This window comes from Podarcis tiliguerta (genome assembly GCF_965153285.1).
Source record: "Podarcis tiliguerta genome assembly, chromosome: 14".
Lineage (NCBI taxonomy): Eukaryota > Metazoa > Chordata > Lepidosauria > Squamata > Lacertidae > Podarcis > Podarcis tiliguerta.
Genome location: NC_139547.1, coordinates 46,815,176 through 46,841,649, shown reverse-complemented (window position 1 = coordinate 46,841,649; position 26,474 = coordinate 46,815,176). Strand labels below are relative to the sequence as shown.

Sequence of the window (26,474 nt, the reverse complement as noted above, 5' to 3'; positions counted from 1 at the left end):
AGGTGCTGTTAGCCAAGTTATAGGGGAACCGTTAAATGCTGAGGTTTCCAACCTGTCTACAGAGCAGCCTGTTGAGACTGGGAGATCGTGGAGCAGCTCGTGGTGGTAGAAGCTTCCATGGACCTCCCCCTTCCTGGCGAGGGGGCGGGGTGGTTGGACGAAAGGCATCCCGTGGGACCCTCAGTGAAGAGCAAGTCCCCACGGGCTGGGAATGAACAGAGGTGATGGACCCTAGAAGATAAAGAAAAGGCGTTGTTTCAGTCAAGAGGCTTTGAGTGATGGAACTATTTGCAAAAACTCAAAGCCAGTCAGCTGGGGAACCCACAAGAAGAGATGTTTCCAACAGCTATCACAACAAGCATTGTTTACCATTTGTTCTAGCACCTGGAAGTGAGGGGAGGTTGGTGACATGTTAAATGAGTGCATTGGTGGCTCCACTAGCCTCCAGATGTTGATGGACCCCCAACTCCAATCAGCCTCACCCAGCCAGTGGCCAGGGATGATGGGAGTTTGAGTTCAACAACATCTGGAAGACCACAGGTTACTCACCTCTGTCTTATTGCCTTTTGGCAGGCATGGCCAAACTTGGCCCTCCAGCTGTTTTGGGACTACAACTCCCACCATCCCTAGTTAACAGGACCAGTGGTCAGGGATGATGGGAACTGTAGTCCCAAAACAGCTGGAGGGCCAAGTTTGGCCATGCCTGCCTTATGGATTCAAATTGATGGCTGGCACCCTAAGAGACCACTTCTGTTCCACCTAAACATTGAAGGTCTATTTATACCATCTATGTATCTGATCCTTGAATAAAGGACAGGATAGAAATGTAGGCCAAAACATCTGAAAACAGAAAAAGTAGGCGACTCCTTCCTTTCACTTTTTAATCCTTTATGTCTGCCCAGTACCCATTGTGGCAGGTGGTCTGGATAAATCTCCAGAGAACACAAAAGTATAGAATTATAGAAATGTAGTCCAACCCCCTTCAATGCAGGAATAGAACAGTCTCCCCACAATGCACTCTGGTGGTTTTGTAAGTGTGTTGGGTTTTATGAACATGACATGGGTCTTTTTTGGAAAGCCCAAGGGCTCCCACAGATGCCATACCTCTTGGTGACTTGTACAAGTAGGCCTCTAACTCCACCTCATGGAGCGGGAAGGGGCTTTTGGCTGGCACCACAGGGCGAAACATGTAGCTGTCGTTGGGTAAGGAGTGCATCCTGGCCACTGAGATCTTGCGGACGGTCAGGAGGTTCTGGGGTTCGCCAATGCCAGCAGCCGCTTCCTGGAGACCAGCAAGAGAGGAAAGCACTGAGAGGTAGGAGAAAGACTGAGAAAGCCTAGATCTCAAACCTGGACAGCTGATCCTCTGACTATGAATGAATTTGCACAATGAGCTGGGCTGAGTTGGATACCCTACATATGTAGCATCCTACACGACCCAATGGTGCCAGTTGTGGGTGGGAGTTTCACATTGGGTGTGTGGTGGCACACACACAGCACACACCCAATGTGAGACCCACCCAGAACTGCCACAACTGGGTCATATGGTGATGCTATGTACAGTTACAAGCATCTTGTGATCACAATGCCTGTTTTAGTGCAAGCCTTTATCCAAAGGAACCCGCCAGTTTCGACCTGTGAAATGGTTATGTATCTCTTCCTGATCTGCTTAAAATCCCCACCAGACTGTCCCTGCCCCTTCTCTTTGATTCTACTCCCTCTTCTCGTCTCTGTGAAACCATTTTCCCACTCTGACTTCTCCACACTATATTCATATACCAAATTATTTGCCTCCCAACCCAACCCAACTTGTCCTCTCTTTCATTGCCACCTGATGTTGCTGAACTACAAGTCCCATCACCCCTGACACGTTGGCCGTGCTTGCTGGGACTTAGGAGCATGGACGCCCAGAAACATCTGGAGGGGCAAAGCTTCTCCACACCTGGCACAAAGCTTGCTATGGCCTTGCTCCCATCCTATTGCCATTCTCCATTTATGTGAGCTTCTCTCCTCCAACTCTACCACCATCAACCCACCCGAGAGTCTCTTGTTCTCTTAAATCAGTGGTTCTCAAGGAGTGTAGAATGCCACAATGGTGTGGCGGGAGAGGGTGGCAAGTGTGGCAGGAAGATTCAAGGGCAAAGAAACATTTAAATATTTCGCCATAGTGTAGTGTAGTATCAAGAGCAGAAAACAGAAAGACTTCTTTGTGTTGATGAGAGTTAGTTTGTCTCAAATAAGACCTAATATAAATGAGATTACCTTTCAAAAGCAAGCTCACACCTCTCGTTGAGTATGTATACATATGTACTGTACATATGCAAGAGGCTGGTTCATATTTTGGGTATGATTCATGTTCTTATGTGGCAGCATTGTTTTCTATTTTCTGGGTGTCCTACAATCATATTATAAAGTAGTTGTGCTCTATGTTGTAAGTCAAACACAGCTAGCAGTTGTTTCTTTTTGTTTTCCAATGTATTCCTTATCAATAAAAAAATTTGGTGTGGCAGGAATGGATTTTCATACAGAAAGTGTGGCCCAGGGAAAAAATTCGGGAACCACGGTCTCAAATGCTGTGCTCATCTTCCCTTGTTGACCCTTAGGCCTGGAACTCCCTTCAGGATCCTCTGCCAGATCTTCAAAACTACCCCAGCATTTATTCCTTGCCGCCCCTCATCCTGAAATACTCTCCCAGATCCTTAGATCCCTCCCAGGTCTCTTAAATGAGGCCACACGTTTAACCCCAAACCCTACAGAGCCTCCTGATCCTTCAAATGACTTTGCTCTTTGCTTCCCTCCCTTCTCATGACCTCCCAAAACCACTGCAAGGAGTGACTTATCCTTGCTTTCTTCTAAATCCTTCCTCTAAGTCCACTTTCCCTGTGAACTTTTTGCTTAACCCCTCATCGTTCCGCCTCATCTGCAACAGTTCCTTCCTCTGAGGAATTCTAAAGCCAGAAAGCAATTTCAATAGGTTCCATGCATCCCGAAATTGATATTTTCCCCCCACCCTGGAGTGTTCAAAATGCTTAATGCACATTATCTGGGAAAATACCGTTCTCATTCGCTTCGCAAATCTCCGAGGAGAGACCCTGCCATATGGCGTCTCCCTCCATAAGCTGAATTGTCTGCCATGCTTTTCCCACAGAGCAAATTTGCCCCGTGAAGAAGAAAACCTGACACCTTCGCCCCCACATCCAGAAATCCCGACAGAACAGATTTCCCCACAGAGCCAGAGGACGCCACGAAACAGAGCGTTTCCACAGAACAGACATCCACAGCAGCGCCATGTGTTTGGTTTTAGATGGTTGCGCTTCTTTATGAGAATCATGCCTCTGACGTAGCCACAGCGGAATCAATAAGGCGGGAGCTAGATGCGGCGATGCAAGATGGCACACTTGTAGAGAGAATGGACAGTTGCGACTGTGGGGGTGGGAAACAGGAGGAGAGACTTGCTGGCAGCCATTTTGAGAGGCCTACTACCTCTCTTTTCTGCCCATAGAGAAAATTGGTAATTGTGGCAGCAGGCATGGGAAACAGGAGGAGAGACTTGCTGGCAGCCATTTTGAGAGGCCTACTACCGCTCTTTTCTGCCCATAGAGAAAATTGGTAATTGTGGCAGCAGGCATGGGAAACAGGAGGAGAGACTTGCTGGCAGCCATTTTGAGAGGCACACTATTGCTCTTTTCTGCCCATAGAGAAAAATGGTAATTGTGGCAGCAGGCATGGGAAACAGGAGGACAGATCTGCTGGCAGCCATTTTGAAAGGTCTACTATTGCTCCTTTCTGCCTCTTCAAAAGGGCTTCTTTACGAGAAGCGGTTGATGGAGGCCCATCCCATCCTCAGTTTTCATTACATTCCTCTCAGGAAGGCAATAGAAGCTGTGGAACTCTATTCTACATGAGACTGGGCAGGCCCATCCGTCGCTATTTTTAAACAGTCCTTGAATCCCCACTTCTTATGTCCCGCTAATGCAAAATGATTTTGCGGATTGACTTTGTACGTTGTAGCCTTGTTGGGTTTTGATTGTTTTTGCATTGGCTCTTGGTAGCTAAGGATTGTTGTGAGGCAGATATTTTAATGGCTCTATGTCACTTTGGGGGAATTGCATTTTAAATATGCTTGTAAACCGCTGTGTGAAGGCGGCTCTCGAAAAACAAGATTATGAATTTATGAAACGAGAATTTTAAAAAGCACATTTAGCATCTTCAGTTCTTTCTCTGCAAATTTGTTCTGTCTCTCAAATTCACAGCTGGCGTGACTAGTTCCCTCCTAACAATTCTATGGTCACATCCAAACCATACATGCAAAGCCCATGGTTTACCTAAGAGAATCTTGGGAACTGCAGTTTACCCCTCACTGAGCTATAATTCCCAGCACCCTCAAGAAACTACAGTTCCCAGGGTTCTTGGAGGGAGAAGCATGTGATTTAAATGTATGTTGGGGATGTGATCCATGTGGATAAATGCATGAAGGGAGGAGGGAGAGGGAGAAGTCTGGCTCTACCTTTAGGCAAGGTGAGGTATTAATGGAGTCCCATTTGAGGGCAGCAAATACTCAGATTATGTAGTTTATTTTGCTACCACAGAGGAAACTATTTGCAGTTTCCCTTTGGGCAGCAAGAGGCCACCGTCCAATGAAATGGATAGGCAATAGGTTCAGGGTAGAGAAAAGGTTAAAGATATCTACACAGTTCATAATTTAGGGACAAACATAGGAAACCAGCTACCCCAATAATGTCTATTTCAGGGACAGTCAAACTGGTGCCATCCATATATTAAACTACAACCCCTATCAGCCCCAGCCAGGCTGGCCAGGAATTATGGGAGTTGTAGTCCAAAACATCTGAAAGCGTTTTCCCCACTACAAGCAATTTTTTAAAAAAAGGAGATGTTGAGAAAATAACTGGGGGATTTCTGCATGCAAAACATGTGACCTGCTGCTGAGCTGTGGAACTCATTGCCACAAGATTAATAGAGACCATTTTTTAAAGATTAAATATAGTATTGCAGCGTTAAAATCACACCCCAGCTATACGTTTAAAGCACATGGTTTCCCTCCAAGAATCATGGGAACTGTAATTCATTAAGGATCCTGGGAACTGTAGTTCTGTGAGGGACAAGCTATAGTTTCCAGGATCCTTTGGGGCAGCCACGTGCTTGAAATGTAAGGTGTGCTTCTGACCTGCTTTATCTTTTCTTGGCTTCCCTTTGATTATTACCCTGACACAGGGAAGTTTTTAAAATAATAATAATTTATTTATTTTTAATTAAAAGAAGCTTTAAAATAAACTCTCCCCTCTTTCTGCATGCTAAAAGCAGGTTCTTATTTCCGATTTTCAAATCTCTCTTGGCTTAACAGGATAATTCCATCCCTGCTTCCTCTTCAAAGTTAATAAGCTGTTTGCCCAGGGATTCAGCCTGGTTGCCTGTCCATAGCATTCTGGTGGTCTCAAGACACAGATGACAATTTTTGCTTGTCACTCAGCCAATATCCTGCCCATTCTCTCTCTCTCTCTCTCTCTCTCTCTCTCTCTCTCTCTCTCTCTCTCAGCTAATCAAGTCTTGCATTCCAGATGGTCAAGGCTCAAGGAGACCAGAGAGAGGCTTGCCTCAAAGCAAACCTTCTTTGCTCTTCCTCAAAAAATTGTGTGTGTGTGTGTGTGTTATAGTCTGGCATTAAAAGGAGAGAAATAGAAGGTTTTCTTTTGGTCCTGCCAACTGCATGTCTTGATGAGAGAAAGTCTTGAGAGCAGACAGCTCAAGAGAGATGAATGAATCTGTCAGTTCCATTTTCTCATTTTTCCAGGCTTGAATTTTGTCCACCTAACTGCTGCACCCATTTGCAATGCTTTCTCTTTTAAACTGCATGAAAATGTGTAGGCACCATACAAATTTCTCCAGATATACACATTCTCTATGTAGCTGTGCCTAAGAAATCATTTTCCCCCCAAGCAATGTTCCTCTGTAAAATGCATTTGTGTGAGGTATTTCCACTAATATAGGCTATTTTATTTTGGTACACATTCTTCAGTTGGAAAACTGCACTGCAAATTTCAGAGAAGTGCGAATTTCAAAGCGGAGTTGTGGGTCCGGTCATGCATTGCTTTGGGAAGGGCGAATTTGGTCGGTTCATGCCCTACCCAATGGCCAGTGCCAGTGGTGGCAAGATTGGTTATTTGCCATTCATGGATGATGGAGGGGCTGCCTGGTCCCAGATCTAGTGCAATCCAACACTCAACTTCTTGGCTGCTCTCCAGGTTCTTAGGAGATCGCTTGAGAGGGTGGATTGACAACTGAAGAAGTAAACTGGTAGCAAGCTCTTATCGAGGCCTGGGCAACGGCAACCAACATTTCCAAGAGGTTGAAGAATCTTGAACCAGGTGCCAGGTTTGAGGGAACCCTGGGACAGTTCTGTCTGGACCTATCACTGCATCCCAAGTGATCTTTCCCACCCCCCGTGAGCATGCAAGGAAGCAGGGGCGGTGATCAAGACTGGATGCTTGACGTGGATATGCTGGCGTAAACTGATGTTAGATCAATCCACCTAGGGTCTTCAAGGTGTGTCAGAGACCAGAGGAGGGGACTGCAGAATTAATCCATTGGGTTGTTTTCTCTGGAGAACAGACAGGCCCTCGGCTTGGCATTGAGGACCCTTACATAGGTGTCTTGCCTGAGGGTTTGCAAAAACCTTGAGTCGCTCCTGTTTGTGTGTGTGTGTGAGAGAGAGAGAAATAGAGAGATGGAATTTCGTACATAAGAGGTTCCACACTTTCTGCTGCTGCGTGACTACCTATGACAAGGAATTGGGGTTCTAGATCAGGGGTCAGCAAACTTTTTCAGCAGGGGGCCGGTCCACTGTCCCTCAGACCTTGTGGGAGGCTGGACTATATTTTGAAAAAAAAAAATTGAACGAATTCCTATGCCTCACAAATAACCCAGAGATGCATTTTAAATAAAAGCACACATTCTACTCATGTAAAAACACCAGGCAGGCCCCACAAATAACCCCGAGATGCATTTTAAAGAAAAGGACACATTCTACTCATGTAAAAACACACTGATTCCCGGACCGACCGCGGGCCAGATTTAGAAGGTGATTGGGCCGGATCTGGCCTCCGGGACTTAGTTTGCCTACCCATGTTCTAGATCATATAGAAGAGGTGATGAACCTTTTAAATGATACTTGGAGCAAGCAGCAAACCTACATAAAGGGAATGGCTGAAATATTTAGGCTGTACGGGTGGTTCATAAAATTGCAATATGATCTTTCTCCTACTAGAACCACTAACGGGAGCCCAATAGCATTGATGGGCAACAGGTACAGGGCAGACAAAATGAAGTACCTCTTCGGACAGTGCATAATTAAATTATGGAAGTCATTACCGCAAGATTAGTCATGGCTAATGGCTTGGATGGATTTTTTTTGGGGAAAAAAAGATTTAAAAGTCACAGGGGAGAGATCTGTCACGGGCAGATTAGCCATGGTTGCCAAATGTTTTGGAGCCTGTCTCCTTCAGATTGTTAGATCCTGGGGTGACCATCGCCTGCGTGCCCTCCTTGCAAAGCAGGGATATGGAGGGGGGCGAGTTGGGGCAAGTGACTAGCTACCCTGCCCCTCCCTTGCTGAATCACTGTGAACTCTTTTTTAAAATCAAATCACATACTGGAAATTAAAATCGGGCTGCAGTTCAAAACATGCTTGGTCAAAACATTTAACTCCCATAAAAAACCCAGTAAGACTTACTTCATAGAAAATATGATTAGGATGGGAAGCTTTAATGCAAAATATGCCGTTGTTTCTCTTTCACTGGTCTTGAAAGACCTACATTGGCTCCCGCTACGTTTCTGAGCACAATTCAAAGTGTTGGTGCTGACCTTTAAAGCCCTAAACGGCCTCGACCCAGTATACCTGAAGGAGCGTCTCCACCCCCATGGTTCTACCCAGACACTGAGGTCCAGCGCCGAGGGCCTTCTGGCAGTTCCCTCCCTGTGAGAAGTGAGGTTACAGGGAACCAGGCAGAGGGCCTTCTTGGTGGTGGCACCTGCCCTGTGGAATGCCCTCCCATCAGATGTCAAGGAAATAAACAACTATCTGACATTTAGAAGACATCTGAAGGCAGCCCTGTTTAGGGAAGTTTTTAATGACCGATGTTTTATCGTGTTTTCAATCTTTTGTTGGAAGCCTCCCAGAGTGGCTGGGGAAACTCAGCCAGATGGGCGGGGTACAAATAATAAATTATTATTATTATTATTATTATTATTATTATTATTGACTCAGGGGTCGCACAACTCCATACCCTCCATTATTTCTCTGCTGAAAATAGGGACGTCCTAAGGAAAAGTGAGGGGGCGCGGGTGGCGCTGTGGGTTAAACCACAGAGCCTAGGACTTCCCGATCAGAAGGTCGGCGGTTTGAATCCCCGTGATGGGCTGAGCTCCCGTTGCTCGGTCCCTGCTCCTGCCAACCTAGCAGTTCTAAAGCACATCAAAGTGCAAGTAGATAAATAGGTACTGCTCTGGCGGGAAGGTAAACGGCGTTTCCGTGTGCTGCTCTGGTTCGCCAGAAGCGGCTTAGTCCTGCTGGCCACATGACCCGGAAGCTCTCTCGGCCAATAAAGCGACATGAGCGCCACAACCCCAGAGTCGGCCATGACTGGACCTAACGGCCAGGGGTCCCTTTACCTTTACCTTCAAGGAAAAGTGGGGTATTCCCGGATCAAATCAGAAACCCTAGAAAATGGGGACACTTGGAGGGTCTGCCATGGCATGCCCAGAGGCCTAAAAAGGTTGGTGACCCCTGAAGTAAGATAGTTCTAATGTTTTCCGTAGATATTGTTTTGCCTGTGCTTAACACACAGAGATAAAGTGACTTGCCCTTCCCATACATGCCCCCTTAACCGGTGCCAATTCCGTTTCCCATCTGAGTTGTACGCACAACTGTCACGGACGGAAGGAAGTTGGGGGGAACGATCAAGGAAAGACACGAGGCCGGCAGCGCAAACTGTTTCTAGCTGCGAAGCCACAGAGAGAGGACAATGGCGCCATCACACCACCGCTGAGCTGCACAGCACTGAAGCACGATGGGAAGAAAGGAATGCAGAAGCCACAGCGAGTACAGTAGTCACCTTCGCCTCTCCGCCTGGGGCATTGTGGGAGGGTGTCAGGAGATGGCGGTGAGGAGAAGTGTGGAAGGACGCGGGCGCCATCAAGAGATCATCCCCTCCCTCCAGCAGGTCTAAGTCTGGGATGGCTAGAGAGACACTCTCACAGCTCAGAGCCTCCTTCGGGGACAAAATTAAGGAGACAAAAAGGCATCAGCAAGTGGGGAAAAGGCAATTCCAAGCATCTGCCCCCAGAAGTTGGGGGGTGGACACTTCAGTGCTCTTGGGAAGGGGGAAACACGACTTAGTTCTCCAGGCAGTGGCCCAGAGAGTGGAAGTGAATTTTGTGGGACAGACTCCCTTTGCCATTGGTCAGGCTTCAGGGGCCAGTGGTGCCTAGTGGACAGAGCACTGGACTAAGACTGGGGAGCCCTGGGTTGAAATCCTGACTCAACCATGAAGCTCACTGGGGGATGCCAAGCCCGTCAATCTCTCTCAGCCTAACCTACCTCACAGGGTTGTTGTAGGCGAGGGGAATTGCATGCTCCTGAACTTCTGAAATCAAACAGGGCTATCAAAAGAGCCATTAAGAGCAGCAGAGTTGGGGCAGGCAGATCATGCCTGCAATATGGGGCATGGTACAACGCTCTCCCACATATGAGAGTTCGTGTAATGTAGCAGTTAGGACCAGGGAGATCTGGGCACAACCCCCCCAGAGGACTGACCTTGGGCCAGTCATTGCCTCGCAACCTAGACTACCTCACGGGGCAGTTGGGAGACTAGACTAGATGGACACAACTTCTGGGGGAGGAATGGAACTGAAAAATGGTAATGAATAAAGAAAGTGAATTTCAGTGGTGCTCGCCCAGGAAAGCTTCCCAGTTGATTGGTTATGAGTGTCACCAACGAATCACATTTCCCATCTTGGGTTTGTTCTGCTGAGACTCCTCAAACAAAACCCAAAAAATTTATGCAGTGCTCAAAACTGCGATCCCTGGGGGAGAGGCGTCACACTTAAGTGTGACAAACACTTTTCGCTTACAGCTTCTGAAAACAGCAGCCAAAACAATGGGCCATGTCACTGATGTTGCCTGGCGGGACAGGACTGCTTGCCTCCATCCATCCATTGGTGAAGATTAGTTGAATACAACACAGTGTTCTTACAAACGACACTGCGGGCAAATGTTATTGATATAAATCTGTCATGACAACCAGGAACGGTGGTCAGGGTCGCAGGTGGAAATGATCTAGTTGATTTGTGCTCCAAACTTACCCCAGGCCCAGCCTCCAACTCCCCACACCCTCTAGAACAGTGGTTCTCAACCTGTGGGTCCCCAGATGTTGTTGGACTACAACGCTCATCATCCCTAGCTAGCAAGGCCAGAGCTCAGGGATGATGGGAGTTGTAGTCCAACAACATCTGGGGACCCACAGGTTGAGAACTGCTGCTCTAGAAGGAGCTTTTAGAAATCTTGCCCATTGTTCTATTTTTTGCTTTACCAGTGCAGGGTGCTTCAGCAGGAGGGGCGACCCTGGCTTAGAAGTGCCCTGGCCGCCATCGGGGACTCTGACTGGAGTGTTGACCCCCCTGGACATCTCCAGCTCGATCTCGGCATCCATCTCAGCATCCTCCTTGGCCTCCTTGTTGCTTTCCTCCAAGTGCTTCATCAGGACAGCCACCACCACGTTGACCAGGACGAACTGGGCGATGAGGACGAAGGTGACGAAGTAAACAGGGGAGATGATGGGCAGGTAGCTGAGGCAGTGCTTGTCGTCCCTGTGGCATTCCCGGAGCGTGTCCTGGGGAAAGGCAAAGACATAAGGAAATCCTGTAAGGGCAGTTTTGCTGCATCAAACCAAGGCGGGTCCCTCATATGGAAGTGAGAGGTGGACCATAAAGAAGGCTGATCGCCGAAGAATTGATGCTTTTGAATTATGGTGCTGGAGGAGACTCTTGAGAGTCCCATGGACTGCAAGAAGATCAAACCTCTCCAATCTGAAGGAAATCAGCCCTCAGTGCTCACTGGAAGGACAGATCCTGAAGCTGAGGCTCCAGTACTTTGGCCACCTCATGAGAAGAGAAGACTCCCTGGAAAAGACCCTGATGCTGAGAAAGATTGAGGGCACAAGGAGAAGGGGACGACAGAGGATGAGATGGTTGGACAGTGTTCTCGAAGCTACCAGCATGAGTTTGACCAAACTGCGGGAGGCAGTGGAAGACAGGAGTGCCTGGCGTGCTCTGGTCCATGGGGTCACGAAGAGTCGGACATGACTAAACGACTAAACAACAACAACAAGTGCTGGCTGGGGGTGATAGAAGTTGTAGTCCAGAACATCTGGAAGACACCTGGTTAGTGAAGGCTGCTAATGCCAGTGTACTGGAAGAAGCAAGCATCACCAGTATCGAAGCAATGACTCTTCAACATCAACTTCATTGGACTGGTCATGTTGTGCAATGCCTGATTATCGTCTTCCAAAGCAACTACTCTATTCCCAACTTAAAAATGGAACGCGTAATGCCAGTGGTCAACAAAAGAGGTTTAAAGATTCTCTCAAGGCAAATCTAAAAAAAAGTAGTATACAGTGGTACCTCGGGTTACATACGCTTCAGGTTACAGACTCCGCTAACCCAGAAATAGTGCTTCAGGTTAAGAACTTTGCTTCAGGATGAGAACAGAAATTGTGCTCCAGCGGGGCGGAAGCAGGAGGCCCCATTAGCTAAAGTGGTGCTTCAGGTTAAGAACAGTTTCAGGTTAAGAACGGACCTCCAGAACAAATTAAGTACTTAACCCGAGGTACCACTGTAAACACCGACAACTGGGAAACACTGGCCTGTGAGTGCTCCAGTTGGAGAACAGTCTTTACCAAAGGCGTCATGGGCTTTGAAGACGCTCGAACTCAGGATGAAAGGGAGAAATGTGCTAAGAAAAAGGCATGCTTGGCAAACCCTCACCATGATCAACTCCTGCCCGGAAACCTATGTCCCCATGGTGGAAGGATGTGTGGATCCAGAATCGGCCTCCACAGTCACTTACAGACCCACTTTTAAAACCGTGTTTGTGGAAGACAATCTTACTCGGCTACGAGTGATAGCCAAAGAAGAAGATCAATGCAACCAGCACTCTGAACCAGGACTGAAAACTACCTGGGAGCCAATGAAACTAAATCAGGAACAATACATTCACTTCTTTCTCACCTTGGACAGAATGCCCTTCCTGTTGAAATATGAGCCATCCCATCAGTATTGGCATACTGCCGGCTCTTGAAGAGACTCCGGTTTCTGCAAGCATGGCTTCCTGATCTAATTATATTAATTTCTTTTTTAGCTTCTTTAATTGCTATGCTTTTTGACTGGCTTGCTTTAACAGGCTACTAGCCACGATTGCTATGTTCTGCCTCCACAGCTGGAGGAAGTTGTGCTTCTGAATACCAGTTGATGGAAACTGCAGAAGGGGGAAACTGTGGTCAGATCCTGCTTGGCCACAGTGAGAATAGTTTACTAAACTAGATGGGCCTGATCCGGTAGGCTCTTCTTATGTTCTTGCAATTATTGTAAATTTTAATTATGGATGTGTTTAATGTTTCGGTGGAATTGTTATATTGGGCACAGATTCTAAAACTGGTTTTGTACTTGTAAGCCGCTCAGAAGCCATTTTGGTACGTAAGCAGTACAGTCGTACCTTGGTTTTCAAACAGCTTAGTTCTCGAACGTTTTGGCTCCCGAATGCTGCAAACCTGGAAGTGACTGTTACGCTTTGTGAACTATTTTTGGAAGCCGAATGTCCGACGGGCCTTCCGCAGCTTCCAATTGGCTGCAGGAGCTTCCTGCAGCCAATCAGAAGCTGCGCTTTGGTTTCCAAGCATTTTGGAAGTCGAACCGACTTCTGGAACGGATTCCATCTGACTTCTGGGGCATATAAATGGAGAAAAAGTGACAACGATAACTCTGATGGCTGAATCCTGTGGTGACCCTGAACCAATTCTCACGGTGATGTCAAACTGTGGTGCCCAGAAATGAACCAGTTGGGGGGAAACGACACGGAGAGCTTTTCCTTACCTTCATGATCCCGTTCCAGTTGTCTCCCGTTGACACCCTGAAGAGGGTGAGGAAGGCCATGCCAAAGTTGTTGAAGGTCGCATGCCGGCTCAAGCCCTCGCAAGGGTTGTCCTCGCTGCAGTCTGCGAGGGAAAGGGAGTGAAGCCAAAACTGAGCCAGAGTGTGAGTGTTGGAACAAGCTGACCGTTGCTCCACCCAGCTAAGCTACCTCTGTGTGGCATTTTAAAGACAAAGGATGTGCTGGCAAGAGCTTTCTCCTCCTTGTAAGCCTGGCTGACTGAGCTTGGGATTTAGAGCACCCTCTAGACTGCAGGGGGACGCGGGTGGCGCTGTGGGTTAGCCACAGAGCCTAGGGCTTGCTGATCAGAAGGTCGTGGTTTGAATCCCCGCAACAGGGTGAGCTCTCATTGTTCGGTCCCTGCTCCTGCCAACCTAGCAGTTCGAAAGCATGTCAAAATGCAAGTAGATAAATAGGTACCACTGTGGCGGGAAGTTAAACGGTCTTTCCGTGCGCTGCTCTGATTCGCCCGAAGCGGCTTAGTCATGCTGGCCACATGAACCTGAAGCTGTATGCCAGCTCCCTCAGCCATTAAAGCAAGATGAGCGCTGCAACCCCAGAGTCAGTCACAACTGGATCTAATGGTCAGGGGTCCTTTACCTTTTACTAGACTGCAGGACTGGCTTGCTTGAGCACTCCATCCCCTGTAACCCCAAAAGGCCAATTCTGGCTTACTAGCTCTATAAAGTCCCAGCCACAGAGTTTGCTTCTCAGTCTAAGCAACTTGTCTCTTCAGTGGAGACAGGGAGCATAGGAAGCTGTCCTATACTGAACCAGACCCATTGCTCCATCTAGCTCAACATTGCCTACACTGATGGGCAGTGGCTGTCCAGGGTTTCAGGCATGGGGCAATCTCCAGCCTTACCTGGAGATGCCAGGGAGTGAACTGGGGACCTGCATGCAAAGCAGATGTCCTACCACTGAGCCACGACAACAACAATAATAATAATAATAATAATAATAATAATAATAATAATAATAATAATAAATTTATTTATACACTGCCCATCTGGCTGGGTTTCCCCAGCCACTCTGGGAGGCTTCCATCAGAATATTAAAATACAATAGTCTGTTAAACGTTAAAAGCTTCCCTAAATAAGGCTGCCTTCAGATGTTTTCTGAAAGTCTGGTAGTTGTTTTTCTCTTTAACATCTGGTGGGAGGGCGTTCCACAGGGTGGGCGCCACTACCAAGAAGGCCCTCTGCCTGGTTCCCTGTAACTTCACTTCTCACAGGGAGGGAACTGCCAGAAGGCCCTCAGAGCTGGACCTCAGTGAATGATGGGAGTGGAGACGCTCCTTCAGGTATACTGGACCAAGGCCGTTTAGGGCTTTAAAGGTCAGCACCAACGCTTTGAATTGTGCTCGGAAATGTACTGGGAGCCAGTGCAGGTCTTTCAAGACCAGTGTTATGTGGTCTCGTGGTCTCGGTGGCCGATCCCAGTCACCAGTCTAGCTACCGCATTCTGGATTAGTTGCAGTTTCTGGGTCACCTTCAAAGGTAGCCCCACGTACAGTGCATTGCAGTAGTCCAAGCAGGAGATAACCAGAGCATGCACCACTCTGGTGAGACAGTCCACACACAGGTAGGGTTTCAGCCCGTGTACCAAAGGAGCTGGTAAACAGTTGCCCTGGACACAGAATTGACCTGTGCCTCCATGGACAGCTGTGAGTGACTCCCAGGCTGTGCACCTGGTCCTTCAGGGGCACAGTTACCCCATTCCCTTAGGTTCCTGCTCTCTTGTTGCCAAATCTCCTGCTATCTTGCCCTGCTTCCTGCCTTGGAGGCCAAGACCCCTATTTGTTTTTTTAAAATCATTTTATTTATTCAAATGACAACAGGGACTTCAACAACAGACAAGAAAACAAAAACAAAAAACCCCAATGAAACAAAATAAATCTAAGCACAGTGTACTTTCATTCACATTCCTTGAAAAAAAGGGTATTTGTCAGACTCCATCTCCCAACAGCCCCAAGCAGGACAGCCAATGGCCAGGGATGATGGGAGCTGTGGTCCAGCAATATCTAGAGAGTCACAGGTTCCCCATCCTTGCTTTAGATCAGCTAATTTCTGCCTCGGGTCCCCAGATGTTGTTGGACTACAACTCCCATTATCCTTGACCACTGGTCCTGCTAGCTAGGGATGATGGGTTTTGTAGTCCAACAAAATCAGGGGACCCAAGGTTGAGCAAAACTACTCTAGACAGTCAGATTGCCACATCTACATGGTCAGCAAGAGCAAAATAGGGAAAATGGGAGTGAGTGAGGGAGAGAGAGAGAGAGAGAGAGAGAGAGGGAGAGAAAGAGATAGGGAAGGAAGGGGAAATAACTCACCTAACTTTCCAAACAACTCCACTCCCAGGGCAGCATAGATGAAAAAGAGGAGCATAAAGAGTAGGCCGAGATTCCCTACCTGGAAGAGAAGACAGTTAAAGAAGGGTCAGGCAAGTGGGGTGTGTGTGTGCGCAAGTAGAGAGGAACCATTGCATATCAAAGGCCAGTATTTCTGGTGTTTCTGTCTCTTGGTCACACTGAACTTTATGCTCCTGCACACAGTAGTTATGAGGAAAGGAAACTCTCTTTCCAAACCAGACTGCGTCTGCATGCAGTCAACCTGTTAAGTTGTGGATGAACATATCAGACGACACAGCGATTCTTCAAACAGCTCTTGTTTATTCACAGAACAGAACTGAACTGAAGGGTTCAGCCAGCCTGCTTATATAGAGCTCCACTAGAACGCAACAGTAACCATTTTCTGTAACTATCCAGAATGTCACTTTCAATTCCTTATTTGCATATGTGGACCTGAGTGAAAACTGTCTACAGTATCCCGCTGCTGGCCCAGGGTGAGAACTTCAGTACATAACACAACCTCTCCTCCACCCTTTTCATGCCCTTTCTGGTTCTGGGAGACAAGCGGGAAGGGGAACTTGTCGCAGCAGGAGGGGGAGACACTTGTGACTCTTCATCAGCCTGACTCATCTCTGCCTCTTGCCCTCTTTCCTCTCCTGCTTCTGCCTCTGATTCTGGACTTCTCTCTGCCACAGACTCTCCCAGCTCACTAAGTCCTGTTACCTCTCCAGCTTCCGACACTTTCTCCTCTCAGTCTGCCCCCTGTTTTCCCTCTGACCACTCATTGTTTTCCCACCACCACTCCCCGGGCTCTGAGCCTTCTTCCCTTGGTGTTTCCCCAGCCCCCACTCCTCTACATCCAACCAGTCCATGACATCCTGGCACTTTTTACACTCTCCTTGCAAAGGATTCCAGTTGCATGGGATCGACTGCTCCCATGTGGGTCCCTACTGCAGATGTGAGACATGTCAAAGCGGCTCCCAGGTTGCTGGACGCATGTGCAAAAGGGGGCCCTTGCTGCCAGGATCAGGCCTACAGTGGGGAAAATAATCCCCAAGTCGGCTCCTGTTCTGCTCGCCATCTGATGCGGCTCTGGAAAATTATGCAAGTGGGTATTATCCTATCACAAATAATCACCATCCCTTGCTCCTCTGCCTTCTGGCTCATTTCAGAAAGCCACAAATGGCTGGCTTCCCACTGGGAACCATCAACTGAAGAGATGGGCGGAGAGCTGGCTTGAAAATATGACTCTTTAGCGGTGGCACATGGCACATAAGGGGGGTGGAATGATTTTCTTCCTGACTCCGAGTATGCAAAGTCAGGGTGAAATTTGCCTTGGGCACAACTATGTGCATTCTGAGCTTGAGGGAATAAAAACAAAAGAATCAAAATTCAATCCTGAGAAAGTCTGCACCCAGCTTAAATGATGCAAAGTACACATACCATCTGATTTACATATATTAAGCTGCTGTGGTGGTCAGGGCAGGCGGGATAATGTATGCTCCACCTTCATTTCCAAACTAGGGTTGGGTGAACTCCACACCAGGGGAGGCTTGATGTTCATATAAAGGACTTGGGGCCCCCGGGAAAATTAGATTTCCCAGGGTCCCTGGAAACAGATGCAGCTTAGCCACATTCCAGCAGCTAGCCAGGAAGAGAGGCGTCCGGTGAGACCTTCACATGAAGCTGTTCCTAAAAGCACAGCTCTTTTTTTTTGCACTTGGGCAAAAAAAATGAGAGGCACAAATACAAGATGGGTGACACCTGGCTTGAGAGCAGTACATGTGAAAAGGATCTAGGAGTCTTGGTTGACCACAAACTTGACATGAGCCAACAGTGTGATGCGGCAGCTAAAAAAGCCAATGCAATTCTGGGCTGCATCAATAGGAATATAGCATCTAGATCAAGGGAAGTAATAGTGCCACCGTATTCTGCTCTGGTCAGACCTCACCTGGAGTACTGTGTCCAGTTCTGGGCACCACAGTTCAAGAAGGACACTGACAAACTGGAATGTGTCCAGAGGAGGGCAACCAAAATGCTCAAAGGCCTGGAAACGATGCCTTATGAGGCATGGCTAAGGGAGCTGGGCATGTTTAGCCTGGAGAAGAGGAGGTTAAGGGGTGATATGATAGCCATGTTCAAATATATAAAAGGATGTCACATAGAGGAGGGAGAAAGGTTGTTTTCTGCTGCTCCAGAGAAGCGGACACGGAGCAATGGATCCAAACTACAAGAAAGAAGATTCCACCTAAACATTAGGAAGAACTTCCTGACAGTAAGAGCTGTTCGACAGTGGAATTTGCTGCCAAGGAGTGTGGTGGAGTCTCCTTCTTTGGAGGTCTTTAAGCAGAGGCTTGACAACCATATGTCAGGAGTGCTCTGATGGTGTTTCGATTGGTGGGTACGATTGGTCAGCCACAACACCCAATGGGTAGGTCCCTCGAAGCTGGGTGCAATCTGGCCAATGGGACGCAGTCCAAACAGTTCGAGGGACCTATTTATGCCCATGCACGTGACCCGAGCTCCCTCTTTCGGCGTGTGCATTCGGAAAACCCGCCCACCTCTCCCTATTTTTAGGGCTTCGCGCTTGACCTTGCTATGCCACCGTGTGTTGTCTGTCGTTGGGACAGGGGCACGGCAGGAATTTTCCCCACTTGGCTGATTGGCTGGTGCCATTTGGGTTTTGCCGGCCACGTAGCAAATTATCACAACTTGTAAGGTTGCGGATAGGCTCTGGTTCAGGTGATAGGGATGGGAGAAGGCTCTCGCCATCCCTATGTGAAGGGTATTCCATTAAAGGAATCTAGGGACTCGATGGTTTGGTCAACCCCTGAGAGGGGGTTGTGCCTGTACCTGAATCCAGGGGGACATTTGGGTGGCAGAGTTAGCCCGTTCCCGGCTTTCCGCTTATCCAGGTGTTCACCCTTGGCTGACCTATGCTGGTGCCCTGGGTCAGCGCTACCTGCATGGCAGGGAGCTAGTCGAACCAGAGCCTATGCAACCAGTCACTTTCTGTAATCAATAAAGTTGTGGACTAAATTCTGCCAAAAACCAAAACCAAAATTTGAGTCAAATGTGAATTTATTTAGGGGGGAGGTTTCCGGGTCTGAACATGCAAAAAACCTGAGAGTAATGCTGTCTCTTTTTATCAGTGCATTATTCGTATTCTAAATCTAAACCCCACCACTTATCTGCATCCAGCCAGTCTATGACAATGACCAAAGGGTTCTGGGTCAGCATTTTTACACAATAGTGGCATTTAAACCCATTGTTATGGAATCACTTCCAGTTCTGTTCTCATGGAAGTTCCTGGTCTACAGTTTTAGAAAATGCTGTTCAGGTAGTCCCCCCTTTTTTGGGGGGGGGAGGAAGACCCCACAAACCCACATTCCCAGAGAAAACAACAACCCACAGCCGCTTCATTCTGGTGCTGGCAGGCTTACCTGCGGGAGGGCTTGGACCACCGTGTCCAGTAGTGCCCGCATCCCTGTGGCCATTTTGAGCAGCTTCAGTACTAGAAGGGAAAACAAAGGGATCAACAAACAATGGAGCCTCCATTGTTCTTCAAGTGTACCTTACAGAACAAGATGCACTAGACAAACCATGGTGCAGGCCTGCTGCGTTCATGCTCTGCTTGTAAAGCACCCTGGGAATATCTAGCTGGTCATCGTTGGGGATGGGATGCTGGACCAGATACTCTGCCTTTGGTCCTGCCCAGCCGGGCTCACTTTAAGTTCCCTAACAATTCCACTAAAAGTGAAGAAGGCTAATTCTGTCCGAGGAAATAACAGATGGGAGAGAACCACCTTGGACGCCAGGGCTGGTAGTCAGTGCTGGGCTATTTCAAAGTGTTGGTGCTGACCTTTAAAGCCCTAAACGGCCTCGGCCCTGTATACCTGAAGGAGCATCTCCACCCCCATCGTTCAGCCCAGACACTGAGATCCAGCGCCGAGGGCCTTCTGGCGGTTCCCTCATTGCGAGCAGTGAGGTTACAGGCAACCAGGCAGAGGGCCTTCTCGGTAGTGGCGCCCGCCTTGTGGAACACCCTCCCTTCAGAGGTCAAGGAAATAAGCAGCTATCCTATCTTTAAAAGACATCTGAAGGCAGCCCTGTTCAGGGAAGTTTTTAATATTTAATGCTGTACTGTTTGTAACATTTGATTGTGAGCCGCCCAGAGTGGCTGGGGAAACTCAGCCAGATGGGTGGGGTATAAATAATAAATAATAAATGCTCTTCCACCAGATGTCAAAGAGAACAACAACTACCAGACTTTTAGAAGACATCTGAAGGCAGCCCTGTTTAGGGAAGCTTTTAATGTTTGATGCATTACTGTATTTTAATATTTTGTTGGAAGCCGCCCAGAGTGGCTGGGGAAGCCCAGCCAGATGGGCAGGGTATAAATAATAAATTATTATTGTTGTTGTTGTTGTTGTTGTTATTTTCCTACCCAGGGTGATGTGTTTATCAGTCAGGCAAAGTAGTCATCTGAAAAGCTGCCTCCGGGGTACGCCCTCTGACTGAGGACATGTCTATAGCTCCCATCAGCCCCAGAAAGAATATGGTGAGTGATCTGGGACCTGCCACCCCTGTTTTAGGGAGCTTGGTGGTAGAGCACATTCCTTCCATGAAGAAAGGGTTGTCCTCTGACAAGCAGCCCTGCTAGTCCTCCAGAAGCAGTTAGACATCCCAGACCACTCGCCATATTCTGTCTGGGGCTAATGGGAGTCAGAGTGCAGCAACAGCTGGAGGGCCACAGCTGCCCCAACCCTGGAGTAGACAGTACGGGCCGAAGGCTCCAATCCTATACACGCGTACCTGGGAGTAAGTCCCATTAAACTCTGCAGGGCTTACACTGTAAACAGACCCCGGCTGGCTTCCTATACTCATAGCAGCACCTCACCAGACCACAGATTTACCTCTAGCAATTCTGAGCACCCTCATGATGCGTATGATGGTGGGGTTGATGGGCAGAGCGGCGTTCATCTCAATCTCCTCCAGTGTGATGCCCATGATTGACAGCAGGACAATGGCAAGGTCCAGTTGGTTCCATCTAAGAGGGTAGACATGGGAAGGCAGAATAAACAGGTGGTAATAAGAGTTGAGATTTGCAGAACTGCAAAGTAGATTTCTAGTCTTAATAAGCACCCAACAGCTTGATGAATAGAAAAGTATGCCAATATAACATGGGTGCAAACAAATATATACCTCCTGCCTCTTTCTATTACCACTTTCTATCTGTTTTTCCTGGCATCTCTCTCCCTTCCTCTCTGTTACTCTTGCCAAGGGTCCAAACTGATTCCCCTCGGGGAGCTTTCAAAATTACCCCAAGGGCCACACGAAAATAGACAAGCAGCCCACTCCTGGTGTAAAACAAGCATACCCATTTTTCATCTAGTGGGGGGACTTTAGATGACTCTTGAGGTGCCTTTCAACCCAACGATTCTATGTTTCTATGACTTCATCAGCAACAATGTCAGCCCAGACACTGAGGTCCAGCTCCAAGGGCCTTCTGGCAGTTCCCTCACTGCGAGAAGTGAAGTTACAGGGAACCAAGCAGAGGGCCTTCTTGGTGGTGGCACCTGCCCTGCAGAACACCCTTCCATCAGATGTCAAGGAGATAAATAACTATGCAACTTTTAGGAGACATCTGAAACAAGCCCCGTTGTACAGGGAAGTTTTTAATGTTTGATGTTTTAATGTGTTTTTATATTTTGCTGGAAGCCGCCCAGAGTGGCTAGGGCAATCCAGCTAGATGTGTGGGATCTAAATAATAAATTTAATAATATTGTTAGAATTAATGGTCAACCAAACTGAATCCAAGACTGTGGGTTGCCCTATTTGTTCCCACCTGTACCCAATTTGGGCCACAGGCAATGCTCTGGAGCTCGCCCCCCCTCCAGATACATAGATAGATAGATAATTTATTACGGTCGGAGACCAGCTTATAAAACACACTTGGGGGTACAGTCACAGAAGGAAAACAAACAATTAATACAATGTAGAACAATAAATTTAAAATTTATAAATGCGATAAGCGTATAGACACTTAAAACTTTAAGATAAACTACCGCAAAGAGCTGACCCAGAGTCACCCATAGAACCGAGTTTTGGGATTTTCTTAACAAACTAGTTTGAGTTGGGAGATGGTCTGTGCCTACAGATCTGTACACAGAATCTGGCGACCATCCGAGTCATCTTCTGATCTTTGCCTAACAGGAAAAGATCAATTTTTTTGCTTTTCTGGGAGGTCAGCGAGCCTCACCAGCAGGGGATCAATGGTCTAACTATGTGTCTCTTCATAAAAGGGCCATCTAAAGAACAAGTGATCTGAGCTTCCTATATCCCCCCAATGAACAGGCACAAAGTCTCTGAGCATATGGGACTTTTTAAAAGGCTCCTTCCCGGACTGGTGAGGGCAGAGCTGAGCTTCTGGCAAGTGTAAAGGCCCTTCTTGCATTTTTAGATATGAGAAAGAAGAGATATGCTGCCGGTGCAGCTATATTTCTCTCAATTTCTCCAATTTTATAGCCAGGGCACCTTGAGCAGTCCTGTTGTCTCTCGGTGTCTATGTTTCTTTGCCTGACCGTAGCTTTTGCCTGGCCCAACCCCAGGCTTAGAAGGGCTTGAGGGGCAAAACCCAGTTTCTGAAGGGTGTTCAGGACTGCTGCCTGCCAGCCTGACTGGAACTGGTCACAGAGGATCAGTGGGGCTATTCCTTGGGGGAGCAGATTCAATGTCAGCCATTTGTAAATTGATGTTAGGCATCCCCCCCCTCCAGTCTAGAATGGAATAAAGCTTCTAACCTGTCTTTGAAGAATCTCCGAAACCCAAATGCTACCAGTTTCATCACAGCTTCAAACACAAAGACGATGGTGAAGACATAGTTGCAGTATTTCAATGCTTCATCCAGCGACTGCAAGGAATCAAAAAGCAGGTGTTACAGAGATGTTCCCTGCAATATTTAACTTCCCACACACAGAATGCACCTGGGCAATGAGTCCAGCTCTTTTCCCCTGATCCTGCACAGGCCAAACTAGATGTTAAGGACAATCAGGGGTGGGGAAGCTTTCTCATTCTCTTCTGGGCAGCCTTCCAGGGAGTCCCATGCCAGTGCCTGCAGCACAAAGGTAAAATTCACCCACTTTTGCTTCTGGCTCTGTGCACCCCTGGCATGTGGTCCCTGGAAGGTTGCTCAGGCTGAAAAGGCCTCCACACCTTCCTGTATTCTGACTGGCAGTAAACACCCACTAAAAGAGCCTTGCTATCTGAAATACTTGCTGAACGAGAGAGCCTGGGAACTGGGATTTTCTGCATGCAAAGGAAGTGCTTTAGCACTCAAGAAAGGCATGTTGTCCTTGAAGAATTATTGTAAACAGGTCAAAACGTTAGCAGGATTACAGTAAATCCAGCAGTATAAAAGAAGTAGAGATAAAATGAGAAAGAGGGAAAAAATACATGTGGTAATTAGAAGATAACCAAAAGGAATCATGGAAGGGCAGGCTAGTCAATGATCAATGTATTGTTGTATTGGTTAATGTATAAATGTGGGAAATTTGAAACAGAATAATTAAGAAAGAAAGAAAGAAAGAAAGAAAGAAAGGTGTGTTGTCCATACCTTGGGTTGGTTGAAATGCTCCATTGACATGGTGATGACATTGACTCCGATGATGAAGGTGATGAAAAGGTCTAGGTAGTGACTGGTGCAGAGCATGTGAATGTACTTCCGGGCAGGCGAGTAATCAGCATAGTATGGCCGCCGCTGGGCTTCTGCAGAAAGAGGCAATGGAATACACAGCCATTAGCACTGTCCTCTGTATTTTGGGGTGCAAGGCATGCTGGCAGGGACAGCCACATGATTTCCCTGCAGGTGGGTGTACTCAATGACTCAAATGCCTTTTTTTTTTTTTTTTTGGAGGGGGATACAGCTGAGAGTTTCAGGGAGAAATGGAATGTCTCAAGCCCATCACGTAAGGGACATAAGTAACAGCAAAGTATTTTGGAGAAATACGCCACCCACAAAGAAATTAAGCAGGTCTCTGTCATACTCCAGAATTATTGCATAGGGAGAGAAGGCTTATGGGTTGCCCTGTTCAAAAATCACAGGTTGGTCAAGGTTGGTGGAAATCTTCTGAGATCTTTCTTCTGTGTTGTTATTATTATTATTTTTTAAATAAAAACACAGAACTTCTTGTGAAGTTTGCTTCTTGTGTTGGTTTTAAGAAGAAACACTCAGCCATCCCCAGGCCCATCTGTTTTTTTGTTTTTGTTTTAAAAAACATAGCAATTGCCTTGCTGGATTCATGAAGGATAAGACTATTAAGAGCTAATAGTCACGATGGCTGTATGCTACCTCCAGGATCAGAAAACAAAATTCCTCTGAATCTCAGCTGTGGGAGATTGTGAGTAGAAAGGTACTATTTTGCTCATGTTCTGATTGTGGGCTTCCCATGGGCATCTTTGGAGGTCAGGCCTGTTTGCAAAAGGGCTTTTAAACAGCCCTGTACTGCACTTTGAAGTCCCAAATCAGGATTATTATTTTTACTGTATTTACTCGTATCAAATGCTCACCTTTTTGTGGCCAAATTACGTTGCAAAAATTAAGGTGTGCATTAAATTCGATGGCACATTTCTATTCACCAGCAAATACTTTTTTGGGGTTCAAGGTTCTGAAAATTAAGGTGCACATTAGATTTGATGATGCATTTGACTTGAGTAAATATGGCACTTAAAACACCTGCTGAAATTAAAAAAGTATTCATCAAGTGCAAGAACAAAAACAGGGAAGGGGGCCTGTTTGATCTCAGCCAGGAGGGAGTTGCACAGAGCTGGGATTTCAATACTGAATTCATGTCTCCTGGTGAATACGAGCCATGCATCTGAGTCGTAGGAGAACCACTACCAGGGGTGCAGCATAATTTTCTGTGCATGTATGTTCTGATGCAGAATCTTTTTTTTATATATAATGGATTCTTTATGCTCCACTTTGTATGCTTAAAACATATTTTATGATCAATACTGGGTTTTTCTTGGTGGCTTTTAATAAGAACTCAAGAAAAGCCTGTTGTATCAGGCCAATGGCTCATCTAGCTAAGCCATCACAGTGGCCAACTAGATGCCATGTGAGACTAGATGCCCCACAAGCAGGGCCTCAGTGGAAGAACAACTTCCCCCTCCTGTGGTTTCCAGAAGCATTGCTGACTATGGAGGCAGAGCATAGCCTCCATAGCTTTCTCCTAGAATCATAGAGTTGGAAGAGACCACAAGGGCCGTCGAGTCCAACCCCCTGCCAAGCAGGAAACACCATCAGAGCACTCCTGACATATGGTTGTCAAGCCTCTGCTTAAAGACCTCCAAAGAAGGAGACTCCACCACACTCCTTGGCAGCAAATTCCACTGTCGAACAGCTCTTACTGTCAGGAAGTTCTTCCTAATGTTTAGGTGGAATCTTCTTTCTTGTAGTTTGGATCCATTGCTCCGTGACCGCTTCTCTGGAGCAGCAGAAAACAACCTTTCTCCCTCCTCTATGTGACATCCTTTTATATATTTGAACATGGCTATCATATCACCGCTTAACCTCCTCTTCTCCAGACTAAACATGCCCAGCTCCCTTAGCCGTTCCTCATAAGGCATCGTTTCCAGGCCTTTGACCATTTTGGTTGCCCTCCTCTGGACACATTCCAGTTTGTCAGTGTCCTTCTTGAACTGTGGTGCCCAGAACTGGACACAGTACTCCAGGTGAGGTCTGACCAGAGCAGAATACTGATTTTCTACAATCCTTTTTAATAGCCACCCATGTCCATTATGGCCTGGAAGATGCCCAGAGAACATTGCCATTGGGTGGCATCTAAATGCTATTGATAATAAAGAAATACTATGGATCTTGAGAGCTGGAAGATGTAGAGGCAGCCAAATATATAAAGAAAAACAATGAGGCATAAAACTCAAATTGGGTCACTGTAAGAACTGGGGCCCGAGTTTATTGTTTTCCTCTTCCCTCTTCATTGCTATTTCCTTTTGTATCTTTTTTTTTCAGGAGGAAGGCACTGTCATCTTTTATTATTATTTTTTAAATGACCTGCAAACCATTTCTGGGAACATTTTCAGCTAAAGAGCAAAAGTAAAGATTCTTTCAAGAAACAAGCAAACTCCTTGAGTTGCCCTTGCGGCTGTGGTCCCCGGCCCTTGACCTTTTGAGTGCTTTCCAGCTGACGTTAATGCTGCAGATTGTTTTGCTGATGCAAAAGACAACCGGATCAGAATGTACCAGCTTAAATAATCAGATCAAAAGGAAACCAGATTGGCTGGTGACCCTTCAGCTATTAATCTCCCCCAGTCCTCTCTTGATGGCTAAAAAGGACATTTCAGATGTCTTTTGACCAGAGTCACCCATGTTTCTCCCAGCCAAGCAATCTGAAAACAAAGTAGAAAGCAAATGTTTTTTCTTTTTCTTTTTCTGGCTGGGTGGATTCTAGCTCTCAACATTATTTGCGAGAGTCTCATAAATCTGCTCAAAGCAGACAGGCAGACTGTATGCTGCTAGCCTGGCTAATCCTACTGGCCTCCGTGTCAAAAGCAAGGCTTTGGGTGTTTATGTAAAAACAGGAGTGCAGTTGTCCATGGGGGGAGGACCACATGGCAGAAATAGCTTTTCTTGTGCATCATGCAAAGACCGAAACAAAGACAGGTGACAACGACTGAACTCTATTAATGCACCAGTTTCCAAAAGCTGGATAAAGGAAGAATCATCACTGTGAGTACTGCCCAAATATGGACAATCTTGAAGCCCAGTCCTGTGAGCTGTATACCTGATTTATAGTGATGGCTCTCAAACTTTCTCATTTTGGAGACCCTTTTGCTGAACTTCCGTCAATGGAATTCTGGGTATGGCAAAGATTCTGGGTAGTT

General features: G+C 47.0%; 1 protein-coding gene across 1 annotated transcript in view; it reads right to left on the bottom strand.

Annotated features, from left to right (window-relative positions):
* Nucleotides 1-26,474, bottom strand: part of CACNA1H (calcium voltage-gated channel subunit alpha1 H) — a 386,136-nt gene that overhangs the window by 4,060 nt on the left and 355,602 nt on the right. The window contains exons 26-35 of the mRNA XM_083413279.1: nucleotides 23,185-23,336; nucleotides 22,373-22,482; nucleotides 20,486-20,619; nucleotides 19,013-19,083; nucleotides 15,552-15,630; nucleotides 13,162-13,283; nucleotides 10,605-10,904; nucleotides 9,129-9,284; nucleotides 1,105-1,282; nucleotides 53-231 (exon numbers count right to left, since the gene is read on the bottom strand). Coding sequence (XP_083269405.1) covers nucleotides 53-231; nucleotides 1,105-1,282; nucleotides 9,129-9,284; nucleotides 10,605-10,904; nucleotides 13,162-13,283; nucleotides 15,552-15,630; nucleotides 19,013-19,083; nucleotides 20,486-20,619; nucleotides 22,373-22,482; nucleotides 23,185-23,336 — 1,481 coding nt within the window. The remainder of the gene's footprint in view (nucleotides 1-52; nucleotides 232-1,104; nucleotides 1,283-9,128; nucleotides 9,285-10,604; nucleotides 10,905-13,161; nucleotides 13,284-15,551; nucleotides 15,631-19,012; nucleotides 19,084-20,485; nucleotides 20,620-22,372; nucleotides 22,483-23,184; nucleotides 23,337-26,474) is intronic.